A 14,892-nucleotide genomic window follows, 5' to 3' on the forward strand; every position below is an offset into this window, starting at 1 on the left:
TTTTTAGAATCAAAAGCCAATAAAAAAAATTCAAATATTATTACATTTATTTCAAAAAGGTGATTGGTAACATAAAATGCTTGCAATATCTCAACATTATACAAGACACCAATTTTGGTATTTTCACAAGAAACATGAAGTCGACACACATGATTTGCTTTCGGTGGCCACATAAAATGATGTTGCGGGCCGCATCTGGCCCCCGGGCCACCGGTTTGACACCTGTGCTATAAAGTGTAGCAACTCGGGTCCGACCGATATGAATTTTTTTTTTTAGACAGATGTCAATTCCGATATCTGGCAGGATAACAGTTAGATAACTGATTAATCGGCTGATTATTTTAAAAATTTATATATATATATATATATATATATACACACATAAACACTGCAACTTTGTATTGTTTGTTTGAATGTCATTATCTTTGTCTTATCTTGTAATGTGTAAAAAGAAAAAAACGTAAATTCAGCAAAAATTAAAAAAAAAAACGAATAATCGGTCAGGGCCTAGCAAAAGCAAAGCATCATCTATTATTTTTTTAACATTCTTAATTGTCACACAAATGTAAAAAAAAAAAGAGGTTAATCACTGGTAATTGTAAAATGTAAAAACAATAAAATGCTGTACTTCAACCTAACAGTTGACGGTACATATGATGGACAAAAATATTGGGTACAGCTCTCGACTCTTACTGCTTTGACCAGGAATCAGTTTAAAACTGACATATGTATAACAATAATAATATATTTTTAAAATTATTTTATGCTGATTGTGTCACAAAAAGTTAATCCTTTGATACCTGAGCACAAGGAGAAGTTCAACTATACTACTCTACTCAGAAGATATAAATGAAAGAAAAAAAAAATCAACTGGAATCTTAGTACTGTATAGTAAAATGTATTTTCAACATTCACTTAAAAAACAAAACAAAACAAAAAAACACAATGCAAAGGCTGAATAATATAAATCAAGTTTGTATTGAAGGCAGTGCTGGTCCAAAGCATTAAGTTAAAATCACACAACACCAGACAGATTATATACAGCGCGTATTTACAGTAAACCTAGCAGAAACTTTGAGCATGAATGCATAGCATGGTGAAATGTTACATTCATTACATGTGGAGCGCGATAGTCAAAAGGCAAACAGCACGTGTCTCACACGTTTATGCAACAAACACACTTTTTTGGACAGGCTAAACAAGTACAGTATAAACTTGTAAGGCTGGCTGAGCTCTTCCTAATGTTGCTTGACTGTTTTTTGTTTTTCTCACATTGAACCAAAGAGTTGGTTGGTTTGTCATGCCGCTGCATAACAACGACCGTGTTTCAACCGCAGCAGGACAATTCCTCCGAAGCTCTCATTCCGCCTTCAGATGTTTTCTAAACAGCGCAATAGCAGCCAACACTTGACTTCATGTCATTAAAACCATCTTCTGCACATGTGAGTCATGCGTGTGTGTTGAAACCAGAGGCATATGGTGAGCTCGCACAAATGATTGCAATCAGTGTTCATAGCTAAAAAGGCACATTTTAGGGTGAATATTTTAAATGCCACTCACAAAAAGGCAATGAAAAGGGATATTCGGTATTTGGGTGAAATTTCAGGGTGAACCTAACATGCACAATAACCTTCCAGGTGAACTTAATTTGACCTCCTCTGAACTTTTATATATCTACTACTAACTGTTCAGTGCGTCAGTACTTTTTTTATTGAAATTTCTTGCACAGCTTGCTGTTCTCGATCAAGGAACCGAACAGTAAAACTCACAACAGCCTCTTTTTGTGAGTTGTGTACATGGGGTTGAGAAAAATAGAACTACTACATACGCCACATCGTGCAAGACGACAACTTCTCTTAATTCCTCAACCGACAACATCAACGACACAAAGTGAATGTACATTACTTTCTTGACCAATAAAGCACTTTTCTGCTTTAATAATGTAACATTTGAGTTTTGAAGACAGGAGGGTAAATTGCTAGGCCACTGTGGTGATATCAGGCGGTAGTTACCGGTATTGCATTAAGCAGCTCTCAAAATGTTTTCAAGTTTGCAGGAGTTTTAAGAAGCCTTGGCACAGAAACTGGAAAAAAAGTGGTCGGTAAGTATTTGTGTGTGTGTGGGTGTGTGTGTGTCCCTCCTGAAAGGTTTGTACAGTCTGACAGCAGTTTTTTAAGCTCGAAAGCCAAGCTTTTTTGCCTCATCAAAACAAGGCCACTCTTTGGAATGATGCTGATTAAAAACAGACAGTAGTCCACAACCAAAAATGAAACTATTCCTTGATTAGAAAACAAAACAAACCAAAAAGTGCTGAGTGTTCAGTTGGTCTCAGAAGTTCCCAGGCTTGTAAAAAGAAAGCCATAATAAGCGTGTGGGTGCAGAACATCTCCACAAGCGTTCGTCAGAGTCGCTCTCATTTGCCGGCGCTCTCGGTTGCGGGGTTGTATTCGGTCTCGCCGGCAGACACCAAAGAGATGCGGCGTGTGGATCCCCACAGGCGGCGGGAGAATTGTCCCGAGCGAACCTGACACCGGGCAGAGACAAGACGGTCGTTCAGTCTGGCCCAAACACTGTCAGAAGCGCTTGCCTACATTTTCAACCTAAATTCAAATATTTGTTCCAACAGATTGTACTCATTTATATTCCCAACAGTCAATTCCCTTCATTTTGTTGTGTTGCCATGTCAATGTAATCTGCCCAGAAGTTTCAGAATCAGCAGTGCTGGCCTAGGCAAACGTCAACTACCGTATATAAGCAACTGCCCTGTTCAGACTTCAAATTCATCCTCACAGGGCCAGAGAACTGGTCCTAGTTGACATCAGCATTATTTCGTCCTCTCCACATAAAAGGACGTCACGGCGGACGTGGCTGGATCCGTAGTTACTCGTGGTTTACACACAGACGCCCGGCAGTCGGCACACCATTATCATGTGAGAACAACTCACTTCTCCGCAAGCACTTAGCATATGTGTAACCGAGTCGACCCACCCCCACTTCTTCACTTCCACACGATCCCACATCTCACAAGTACTTCATGTCCTGGTTCTCACCTCCTCTGGCTTCCCCGCCCCCACCACTATCAACTTCCCGTCCTCCAGGCCCACCAGGATGTGGCTGCTCTCTCTGGTGACACACACGCTCCTCACGGGGACTTTCAAGGCCAAGGGTGGGACGGCGGCAGCCAGGCTGTAAAAAAAAAAAAAAAAAAAAAAAAAAAAATAAAAAATCATTGCAATATTTATCTTTAGATCTTGAGCTGCTCTTTTCATGTAAATCGATACATGATAGATAGGGAATGCATTTATTGACATGAAAATGGATGTGCAAAATTGCAGGTTTAATCTAAAACAGGAAACTTCAATGTTTTTTAGCCAATAAATCAGCCACTAAATTGGGGAAGCAGACATGGAGAATCCAAGAGGAATCCATTAGGCCTAAAAAGACCAAGAGAGTTTGCTTTCAATCATAGGGAAGTATGTTTATTTTAGTCATCATCCATGTTGAGTAAAGTACTAAACAATTTTAATTTTAAAATATATTACACTACTTATAATGCCCAAAGGGAAAAGCCGTTTCACTCTGCTGTATTTATTGCGAGACAAGAACAAACAAAAACTTCTCATTAATTCCAATGAAAAGCCAACTTTGATTAGTTCATAAATTCCCCAGCTAAACTTTCAAGTTTCTGGAGTCAGGGTTGTCAATCACATCCAAGGCTGCCTTTCCAATGTCACTGATTTATGAATCGAGAGAAGTTAAGAGGTTAAAAGGTATCTACCTGCACAGGTGACGTATGTGCAGTCTGCCCTGCATGGTGCCCAGGATGATGTATTCAGACACCAGGTGGAGAGCACAGACTTGCTCCTCCATGGTGAAGGAAGACAGCAGGCAGCTATTGACCGAGTAAACATGGATGGAGTCCTTGCCCTGTAACGAATGAGCAGCGTTTTGGAGAAGCAGTTTAAACGTCAAGTCTTCGTCTGCCTGCTGTGTTCATGTACCTTCGTAGAATTGGATCGCTCCCCCGGCGAGGTTTGCACCACGACGTGACCCTCCATGCCCACCTGCAGCTTGGAGATGTGGGAGGGCTCACCTGGAGGCCGCAACGTTCTCAGGTACTGGCCTCGTCTGATCGTGTGCACGATCACGGTCCCGTCCTACCGGTCAACAATCAAGAGTGCAACATGTTAAGTGTAGTTTGAGAAATTACATGCACAAATATTTGTTTGTCACGGCAACCACCTACAGTATCTAACTACCGACTTATGACCTACCTACATACCGGCCTACAGTATATGCCGACCTACCTACTTACCACCTACCGGACTACCTCCCACTTATGCCGTTGTAAATTTCAATTATGACCCTGTAAAAGGACCAAAAAATGTATTTAATTTTTCAGCAGAGTGTTATTAACAAGTCTGCCAAATTGGAATGATTAAAAAATAAATACATTGCCAATTATATAAAATCATGAAAAATAAAGCCCGCCCTCGAGCTGAGGAACTCTGTGGGCGTGTGCGCTGAATGCTCCCCATCAGCTGTCAATCAAGTAAGTGTCTGTGTCACGCAGACACAAGAGGTCAATTTAACAGTAAGCTTTCTCTGATGTGTTGCTGTTATGTGGACGCACACACAACACAAAACCAAGTAGGGCGCCGACTTCCTGAACGAGCCGACGCCGCGCTGGCGAGATTGGTGCCTTGTTAGCTAGCTTGCTAACCAGGTCGATCGTTAGCTCATGAGCTAGCGTGCATAATAAACAGTTATCGCTCTCTGAAGTGTCTCCGTTGCGTGGGCCCGGTCCCGTTTTAGCCCTGCCCCGAAAATCTGGACAACTGAGAAGGTGAAAAAGAGTTTTACGCTATAGCTCAGCAATTCAGGACTTTTTTTTTTTTGCATTTTTCTCAGTCTTTGCACATGTTTTCAACACTTTTAACATATTTAATGGATTTCGAAAAAAAAAAAAATCCCGGAAATGACTTCACAGTGTCTTTAAAGTAGCAGACTGAACAAAATCTTGTGGTTAAGAAAAGTACGGAAGAAGATGGCAACATTTGCCTCATTCTCGCATTGTTTTATTCAGTGAGTAGTAGAAATAAAAACGTCTCTTTTTACATGCTAATTTGTATAGCATCCAAGTAGTGTTTCTGAGTTACTTACTGTACTGTATGTACTGTATTAATGTAATTAATATTAATGTGTGTGTTTTGTAGCAGCTATTTACAGACCTTTGAGCCCGACACAGCCATGTCCAGTTCCGTGCTGATGGCCACACAGGTAACCTCCTGGTCGTGTCCACAAAGCACCTGAACAGGCCGAGGAGACAGCGTGCTGGAGAAGCCGCCCTAAAATGGAAAGTACACCCAGTGAGTTCCACGACAATCCTTATCTCCTCTGGGTGCGCCGACATGTTTTTTGTTGTTGTTGTTGTACCTGCTGTAGCACCTGCCACACTATACAGGACGTGTCCCTTGAGCCAGAGATGAGGTAGATGCCACACAGATCCAGAGCCAAGCACGTCACAACATCTTTGGGGAAATCAGAATCAGAATCATCTTTATTTGCCAAGTATGTCCAAAACACACAAGGAATTTGTCTCCGCAATGCAAGTCAAATCAATTTGACTATAACATTAACAAAAATTGAAACCCAAGACAACCAGTTCAATGAAATCTACAAGGGATGTAGTAAAATGCTAAACATTGTGGTATAGAAATTCACTGCACGGCTGAATGGTTACCGTAAAACACATCTCAGGATTATACATATTGTTAAATGAAATCATGTTTTATTCAATTTGTCCATACAGTGCTTGTGCAGGTGGGCCTAATGAAGCGTGCACTGAGTGCCCGCATACACGAGAGCTTACCAATGTGCCGGCAGATCCTGCCCACCAGCTTGCCTTTGCCCAGCTGGGTGACCCGCAGACTGCAGTCCCAGTGTCCTCCACTAAACAGCAGACGTCCATCATTAGACACCACAAGAACCTGAGCGCTGATCTTCACGCCGGGTGAGAAAGGTCCACCCAGAAAACGCTGCGTCCTGAAAAATAACAGGCCGAGTGCATGTGAGCTGGAGTCTGAATGTGACTATTATGAGCACATTAAAACCATCACTCCATAAAATGCCATCTCCAAATGCCTCCAAACCACATTGTTTGAGTTTTTTTGGAATGTGTGTTTGTTATTCATGTTCAAGGTCAATTTAAAAAGATCCAGTTAAACAGGCTCTGAAACATCCCAGATGTTTCCTCACAGAAAAACTGCACGCATATGTTCTCTATCCTGTTGACGGTCTTCAAATGTGATAAAAAGATGAAGATTAGATTATTCACTTCACTGGAAGATATTTATGTGTGATACTGTTAAGTATTAATCATCTAACATTTTTTGACATTCTGCTGAGGTGACATGACAATATATCTTTTCTTATCGCTGTCCAAATGATAACATTTATGAGTGTAAAAAAAGGCAATGTTGACACACTTGGGATTCGTAATGGTTGGGTCCTTGGTGAAGGTGAAGTAGTTGGCGATGTTCTTGTCATATGGCAGCCAGCTGTGTGTTCCTATCAAGCCACTGTAGCTCACTGTTACCTGCAAAGATAAAATAAGGACGACGAAGAAAATGAAAGTTGGGCTTTCGTCCTTCGGCGTTGCAAGCTGTCTCCGTGCTAGAGTTGTCAAGCAAAAGCGTACCAGCATATCTGAGCCATGGATGATGAAGGACCGATTTTGGTTCTTTGGTACCACCGCCTGGACCAGAGGGATGCCATCGCTCACCACCTGGGGGTACACAAATCAGGAAAGGTCATGCTATACTTGCGCCCTGAACACCCTGAACTGGTCACCAGTCAGTCGCAGGGCACACATAGACATGGACAACCATTCACACCCACATTCACACCGTCACTGAGTGGGAACTGAACCCACGCTGCCCGCACCAAAGTCAGGCGAGTGTACCACTACACCATCAGTGACTTGGAATTGATCATGTCAACGTGAAAGTAGCCAGGCGACAGTCAATTAAACAAACCTTCACAGATATATTGCTGTGCTAATTTAGCCAGATTAGGAAATCTCACTTTTCACAAAATTCACTTTTCTCCAGTCCGTGTAATGTATTTGTCGAGACCACACATGAAAACCTTGTTGCTTGGAAAGTCAGGCGTATTTAATTCAATTCATCAGCCGGTGGGTAGATCTTACCTCCACAAATGAGCGTAGCTTATCAAGGTGATCAAAGAGGTTCACGGGCAAAGTGTCCAGGCGCGACTGCCGCCTAGTTGCATTTGCAGCTGACATACGCGGCGGGTGAGGCTCCTGTTTGCAGATGAAAGTGTGACTGCAGCTTTTCAAAGAGCACCTGATTGGCATTCTAGTCACAATCAAAAGTGCGAAGGGAAGATGTGATGAGTTCATTTGAAAGTCACACCTTCAGAAGTTGGCATGGCGTTTGTCCAAAATTGCTAATGATGCCTTCAAGTGCCTTGCGCTCTGTCTCATCAGCAATGGCATCAAGATCTACAGCACCTGTGAAAAAGCCCAGTAAGAGTGAGCTCCTTCTTCTCCTTACTGATGACAAGAAAATATTCACAGGCTGCTGTACCTTCGTAGGTGCAGTAGTAGAAGATGTTGAGGGCTTTCGCCGCCTCGTCTCCTCTCTGCTTGTAGCCAAAAATCAGGTCGATCCACTCGTGCAGATGGCACGACACATGCTCACTTTCCTGAAATGAAACACGCTGATATCAGTTTGAAGAGCTGTTTTGAATGAGTTTGGGGCGGGGGGGACGGACAACCCGCACAAATGTCTCACCAGAGCTTTCCTGTGCTTTCTGATGAAGTCTTCCCTCGACGTGGCCCAGCGGGGCAACAGAACGTCCTCCACTGGATCCTGAGATATTTGCAAGGATCCCAGGTCGAAGCCTGCAGCAAGAAGGCGGGATCAGTGGGTGTTTTCTGAGACAAATACCACATTTCTTCAAATAATATGCCCTGTTTCAACGTAGATAAAGTCAGCGTTGGTTCCGAACAAGTGCCTAACTGGCGCAAAGCGACTATTTTAGCGGCCTCCATCATCCACTTGAACAAATGCCACCTTTCCCCCCAAATTAACACAATGGTGAGAATTAGTGTCTTGAGTCTGCCATAGTGACCCATTTGTATAACTTATTTCATAAAACTGTAAAAATATCATCCATCCATCCATTTATCCATTTTCTGTACTGCTTGTCCAGTGTTCACAGTAGACTAAATAAGGCAGGTGCTTGGTGCGATGCAGCAAAGCAACACACACCCATCCTAAACTCACCATTCATGTTCTGCAGAATTTCGGGGAAGTAGAAAAACTCTGGGATGAGCTCCTTGACATCAGCCGGGCTTTCTATGCGAGCTTGCCAAGCCGCTGCCACCGAGTGGAACTGTCGGTCTGCGCAGTCGAACCTAAACAAAGTTGACAATGTATCAGTTTTTGGATTAGAGCACTTTGGGAACCTGCCTGCGATGACTTGGTACACCCTGATGTCATTCCCACCTGCCGCTCTGCAGCTGGATGTGCAGCGTGGTGAACGGCTCCATGCGGATCATGTAGTGCATGACTCCCGCTGCGTTGGAGTAGTGCGTGCCGTAGTGGAATTTGTCGATGGTGCCTGTCGGGTCCTCAAAGCTTTCAAACCTGGTGGAAAACTGAGTTAGTCATTTTATTTGGGCAGTGCTTGTAGAGATGCAAAAAAAAAAACAAAAAAAAAAATTCAAATAAAATTCCTTACTCTTACTTTAAGCCCACAATCTAAAACATGTTCGACTTTGTTGCTCCTCGCCTTAAAAAAAAGTGCAGCATTGCAACAGTTAACTGCAGTTTTTTTGTGTGTGTGTGGCATTAAATTGCATAATAATTTCATCCGGCAGCCATAGTTAGCATGACACAGATCAAAATGTGGCTGATATGATGTAAAAACACATATATCAGTCTCTACTTATTACTACCGTTTTTTTATGCAGTTTTTTAGCTTTGGTCAAACTGTCTGAAGGAAATGTATAGTCACATTATTATATTATGATTATTATTGCTATGATATACCTATAATCCCCTCACAGAGGAATTCAATTTATATATATTTCTTTGCACGCGACACAAGCAAACAAGAGTCTCTCCAACAACTGGTTGTCATTTTTCTTTTTGTTCTAGTGCAGGACTTGAGTCGTGAGCTTCTGGTTCCAAAGCCCAAGTCCATGCCGTTGTAACTTACTTCTCTTTGACTGCCTGTGCATGGCGAGGGTTGACCACACCGACAGGTTTGGACAAGTCTCGGAAAACTGACGGGTCTTCCAGATCCAAAACAGGGGAAGTGTAGTCGCAGAGTATCCAAGGGAACTGACCAAAGACAACATGAACGTCATTTCTTGCCAAATAGTGCGTGTGTGTGTGTGTGTGTGCACTGCCTCAATTATCTCTCATATCTTGTGTGGTCTTACCACAGGATATTGTGATAGGTCATTGTAAGTGCGCCCAGCGATGGTGTTGAGTTGCATCAAATATTCAAAATTGGATATTTCCCTGCAGACCCATTTCTGCGCAACACATCAGTATCAGATCAGCATGATATGTGCAAATTATAATCCAACGAGGGAGAATAAAATAAGATATAAACACCTGTGTGAGGCCTGATGCCTTCAGCAGCTCTTGTGGTGATCGGGATCCAAAGTAAAAGAGGTTAGGAGGGCGCAGGCCCAGAATCCTTGAGTAAACTTTATTACGCAACTAAAAAGAGGAACGATAAAGACTCTGTTATGAGATTTTAAACCACGGCAAAGTTTAAATGCTGTATAAACTCTGCATCACCTTCTTCTTGAAGTTGATGAAGTAGTGAGCCTGGTCGATGAAGAAGAGCTCCAGTGCAGAACGACGCAGGTTATAGCGCCTCAAATGGACTTCTCGGAGCTGAGACAGAGGCCGTTTGAAGTCGAATCCAATTCCTGGAGGGAGGGACAATATTCACGCAGATGCTTACTTTAGACTAAAATAACTACACTCTCAAAATGGCCTCACGGGCCACAATATTAGGGACACCTGCAAAATCTGATCACATCCAATGAATTCTCAGTTCTGGTAAACAATGTTTATTATTGGAGTGTTACATGGTGCTACTGAGAGCTGTTTCCACGCATATTGCTAAATAGAATCAATATTTTGGAAAAAGCTCTGGTAGCTTTTTGATGCAGTGCAGTTCTGCATCACTACAAACTACAACAATAAACCTCGGTTTTCGTATGCTCTAGTATTTGTACGATTTGGTTTTCGCTGATTTTCTGGGCCCAAATTTTGTCCCAGTTTTAGGCTACAGTTGAAAATCACCCCCTGCCCGGGCACTCGTTTCCTGGAATGGAACGCCCACACAAAGCATCACATACGCATGCTTAACTTTATTAAAAGCTGTTGAGTGAGCGTCAGACCGCGCGTTCATTGGAAGTATTTTGACATGTTTTTGTGCTTATGTATTGAGTGTGATTGTTCGGTAAGACACTATGGGGCTCCCAAAAAATCTCAAGTGATAGAGAAAAACCATATCATTCACAAAAGAATGAGTAGCAAAGTAGGAAAATGATGGGGTCCTGTCCAAACAATAACCTCTCATCCTCCCTCTCCAATCAAGAATCTTCATTAAAGTTATAAGTGACGTTTAATGTTCATTTATCTATTCCACTAGTCATTTATTTTTATTTGGCATTGTGTTCCGTATGTTAATGTAAAGTTGTTCTCTATAAAATATTTGTTTTGTTTTGTTGTTTTTGGACTTACATGATTTCCTATGTGAAACATTGCTTCAGTTTTTGTAGGATACAGTTTTAGTCAGACTTTTTGGAACAAATTAATCATGAAAGCCGAGGTTCCACTCCACCTCTCTGACCGTGTCAATCCGAACTAAGCATTATGACTTTCATAAAGGCACAATTTTCAATACAGGCTTGTACAGCATGTGCATTGAATGGAGTGTAGATTCCTCACCCTCCTCTGTTTCCTCTTTCTCAATGCTGCCGTCGTAGAAGTAGAGGTGGTGCGTAGTAACCTCCAGGCGGCCGGGTACCTTGGCTACGATGGTGATGAGTTCACAGTCTTCAGATAAAACCAGCTTTTCTTTTTGGCTCTCATCTTCAGCCTCAACACTAAAGGCAAAAGTAAGAACATTCAGCCTATTGTAAAGGTGTTCTCATCAACGGCTTAATGTGAAGTAGACATTCAGGCACGTTGACTCACTTGTTATCTAAAAATACAAGATCCTCCTCTCCTAACTGGTCGTCCTCCATATCGCTTACTTTGGCTTCTTTGGCAACAGCCAGAGGGAGAAGCTCGGAACGTGGACTGTCCACTCCTGGAAAAATAATGACATCATTTTGTATTTGGAGTTTTAAAAAACAAACTGCCAAGGCGCATGATGGTCCACTGTGTGACGAACCCATGTTGTCCCTCTGGGCACTGGCCTCGGTGTGGGGGTCATAATGGTGGTTGGGCACAAGTTTGAGGCGCATTTTTGAATACGTCTCCGCACTGGAAAGTATCCACTTGACCTGAGGCTGGACTCTGGACAACAAAAAGAAAAATGAAGCCTATATCATTCATGCATGTTCTGAGTCTGTGAAAAATGACAAAGAGGGGAGTGAGAGTGGAATAAGGTTGAAGGCTAGGCTGCAAAAAGTGAGTTGGAGAGTCCTTTGAGGCACAAACAGATTGCAGAGGAAAGTGGCAAAGCACACTTTCAGAAGGAATGTAAAGCATGTTTGGGTAAAGTGAATAAAAATAACATTGGCTACGAAGAAGTCCTACTTCTTGGCCCACACTGCTCTCTCGCTGGTCAACAGCCTGCGCAGAGCCCTCCAGTGCTGCCGCACCACCCCCTGCTGGTTGGAGCTCTGCTTTTGCCAGCTGACGTAGCGTCCGTTCTCACTTCTAACACGCTTCAGGTAAGGGTCAACGATCAATTCCTGTTGTCACACATATAGGTGGCGGGTAAGTAGAGGGGTCAAACGCCGCAGGTAACCGTGAGCGCCCTGCAAGTTGCTGCAACCTGAAACTTTGCTTTGCTGTCCGATCTGTCTTTGTCGCGTCTGAAGGCCGTACTCATGAGGTCGTCGAAACAGGAATTCCAGAAATTGGACATGATGTCATGACTCCGCCCGAACGTGTCCAGCTCATACTGCTCCATTGTGGGCTGAACCTGCACCCATTGGAATCAGCAGAAACGTCTTTTAATAGTTTCCAAAATTGACATCTTTGAACTTGTTGACAAAGGTCATGTTAACAGTCAACAATGCTCTCATAAACCATCACTTACAAACTAATTAACTCATAAGACTGACACTGTCAGACAGGTAATCAATCAATCAGGTATCAATATGTTTATTCGAGTGGTTGCGAGAAGTGGTGCAGAACTGTATAACATAAGACAACAGTACTTTGGTTAAAGACCACAGTTTGGGAATCATTTCTTTTATTGGATTTCACTACCACTATGTAAATTGGTAGAACAATCCTACTGTATATGCCATTCATTTCAAATGTTCTGTTAGTGAACGGTGAGCACAAACATGTTTGCATATAATCTTGTGACTTTAAATCCAAACAACAAGGCAGATTTTTCTTCCCGTATTGGAAAGAAAGGGCAAAAAAAACTAATAGTATATTTATTTATTTCTCTCCAACATTTCGTTGCCATTTTTTTGACCTCAGCCCAAAGTTCCAAAGCCCAAGTCCTTACAGATGAGCTTTCATTTCACCGGACAGCGACAATATGAGTAAGGACGGGGTCACACAAAGTTGAAATACACACATTTCCATATTGTGAGATACTGTATGTACACAAAAGTAATGCAAACAAAAAGAGAAGTATAAACTTCAGCTTAACGGAGAGCTTTTCTGTTTGGTATATCTTCATAAAATATCTCAGTTGCCTCAATGTTAAACATAAAGTGACATCTGCTTGAAATATATTCGTTCCATTTGTATATTTTCATAAACTTGTCATAACATCACTTTGGAAAGATAGCTTTATATTTTTCCGAGGGGAAAGATCTTGTCTGATGACATCATAATATCTGGTTATTTTTTTATTTATTTTACTAGGAATACCGACCTGCTGCTGGTAAAAGCTTTGCCACTCGAGTGTGTGGCAGTAAGCCTTCAGGTCCTGGGCGAATGTGGTGCTGCCATTCGTGATGGGCAGACTCGGAAGGAGCTGCTGGACCGTAACTGGATCTGCGTGCTGGTCCAGGAGGGCTCGCACGACCGGGACCACCTGGGAGAACATCTCTGCGTGCTCAGCGTTGTTGCTGTCCGTCGACTCCTTGTCTGGCCACAAGGGGACGCCAATGCGTCCCAGCAGGAAGCAGACCTCCTCCCAACTGAGACACAACACTGTCTGCAACAGGCTGTGCAGTTTCACGAAGGCCATCACACACACCTGAGTAGACATGAGGACTGTTTCATTGAAATCAATTTAAATTAATGATTAAACTATGTGATTTTTTTTTTTAAATGTACATATTTTTAAAAAGCAGTTCAAATCATATTTTGAGGCAGGCCTTTTAGTAAGACTGATGCTTTTGATTGTTTTTTTTCTTGCATTAATTGTAAATTGTTGGTAAGTCTGTATTTTAACCATCTGCAGCATATTGGGACCCAGTGAGACGTGCTACCAAAATCTTTACTTACTCATATATTTAAAAAAATCCTTTCATATAATAATTGTGTCCTCATAAGATATATATATTGGGCACATCTCTCGATGGTGCAGTTTTCACTACTTTAAACTGCACCCAAAGTAATAAATTAACAGTTGTAAAGTTTTTGGGGCGTGTAAATGACTGAAAGCGTCAAAGAAATATCTTTCTGTGTTTATTCAACCTACTGAAATCCATATATTATTAGATAGTAGGAAGAGAACACTTATCTGCAAAGTTTCAGATATAGCTATCAGGAGGATAATACATATGGAGTAGAGCATGAATCACTGATTCTGATTACCTCATTGCAGGAAGAAAAAATAAACAGATCTAAGAAATCTAATCGAATCCGTTAAATCACACTGATGCTTTGTATTCTAAATTAAACAACACAAAAATAAACTAAATATTCTACAGATGATGAGTCACAGTACAATTAATTTGACTTATTTTGATAAATGTCTGTGTGGGAGTTGCTCTACTCTTCAGATGAGTTTTTCTCAACCAATAAATCATGTGATCGGAAGCCTTGTGGTTGGTTCAGTTATGAGCATTTGCTCAGTCCCATGATAACAGCAGTCATAACTCAAAGAGGAGCTACCCTTTCATAAAAAAAAAAAAAAAACACTCCCCGTGAGAGGAATGACTGAAATGTCTTTGAAATGAAGCCCATACAAGATGTGGTATTTGTTATCTGCCTTTAATCTGTGTGAACCCTTCACGTTAGCTAAATATTCCAGGCGATATGAACGAAAGCCGACCTGTGACTGCCGCTGTTGGATATAGCCGGTGATGATCCGTAGGCCGATCTGGGACATCTCCTTCAGTTCGGTGCAGCCGGGGCTGCCGGGGGTGCTATGCCAGGCCTGCAACTTGTCCAGTAGGTTCACCACCCCCTCAAAGATCTGTGATACAGCGACTGTCAACAAAGGACTCGCAGTAAAAGCGTAGACCTTATTCCAAACCCAAATCTATTAATTACAATAACAACCAGATCTTAACTACAATGTTAAAAATGTTGTGATGCATCCCAGCTGTCACAATTATTGGAGGGAAGCTTGGATATATACTAATATCACTTCTGAGTCCCATCCCAGCATGAGGATGTGCATGTCAAATCAATAATGGCATTTAAACTGACACATCCTCACCACACAAGTGGTATCAAGTTTCAA

At 42.0% G+C, this 14,892-nt stretch overlaps 1 protein-coding gene across 3 annotated transcripts in view; it reads right to left on the minus strand.

Moving 5' to 3' along the window:
* Positions 1-27: 27 nt before the first annotated feature.
* The window catches only part of nbeal2 (neurobeachin-like 2), a 38,423-nt gene continuing 23,558 nt past the window's right edge, over positions 28-14,892 (minus strand). For all 3 annotated transcript variants that reach the window (XM_061674902.1, XM_061674901.1, XM_061674900.1), the window contains 26 exons: positions 14,479-14,622; positions 13,129-13,455; positions 12,064-12,213; positions 11,823-11,980; positions 11,455-11,579; positions 11,256-11,370; positions 11,007-11,164; positions 9,843-9,976; positions 9,654-9,761; positions 9,476-9,571; positions 9,250-9,374; positions 8,535-8,675; positions 8,313-8,443; positions 7,818-7,927; positions 7,611-7,728; positions 7,437-7,534; positions 7,211-7,324; positions 6,701-6,787; positions 6,489-6,598; positions 5,873-6,045; positions 5,437-5,531; positions 5,232-5,348; positions 4,002-4,157; positions 3,779-3,927; positions 3,051-3,186; positions 28-2,524 (listed from right to left, as the gene is read on the minus strand). In XM_061674902.1, coding sequence (XP_061530886.1) covers positions 2,414-2,524; positions 3,051-3,186; positions 3,779-3,927; positions 4,002-4,157; positions 5,232-5,348; positions 5,437-5,531; positions 5,873-6,045; positions 6,489-6,598; positions 6,701-6,787; positions 7,211-7,324; positions 7,437-7,534; positions 7,611-7,728; positions 7,818-7,927; positions 8,313-8,443; positions 8,535-8,675; positions 9,250-9,374; positions 9,476-9,571; positions 9,654-9,761; positions 9,843-9,976; positions 11,007-11,164; positions 11,256-11,370; positions 11,455-11,579; positions 11,823-11,980; positions 12,064-12,213; positions 13,129-13,455; positions 14,479-14,622 — 3,486 coding nt within the window. In that variant the 3' untranslated portion in view covers positions 28-2,413. The remainder of the gene's footprint in view (positions 2,525-3,050; positions 3,187-3,778; positions 3,928-4,001; positions 4,158-5,231; positions 5,349-5,436; positions 5,532-5,872; positions 6,046-6,488; positions 6,599-6,700; positions 6,788-7,210; positions 7,325-7,436; positions 7,535-7,610; positions 7,729-7,817; positions 7,928-8,312; positions 8,444-8,534; positions 8,676-9,249; positions 9,375-9,475; positions 9,572-9,653; positions 9,762-9,842; positions 9,977-11,006; positions 11,165-11,255; positions 11,371-11,454; positions 11,580-11,822; positions 11,981-12,063; positions 12,214-13,128; positions 13,456-14,478; positions 14,623-14,892) is intronic.

Source organism: Phycodurus eques, chromosome 4, assembly GCF_024500275.1.
Source record: "Phycodurus eques isolate BA_2022a chromosome 4, UOR_Pequ_1.1, whole genome shotgun sequence".
Lineage (NCBI taxonomy): Eukaryota > Metazoa > Chordata > Actinopteri > Syngnathiformes > Syngnathidae > Phycodurus > Phycodurus eques.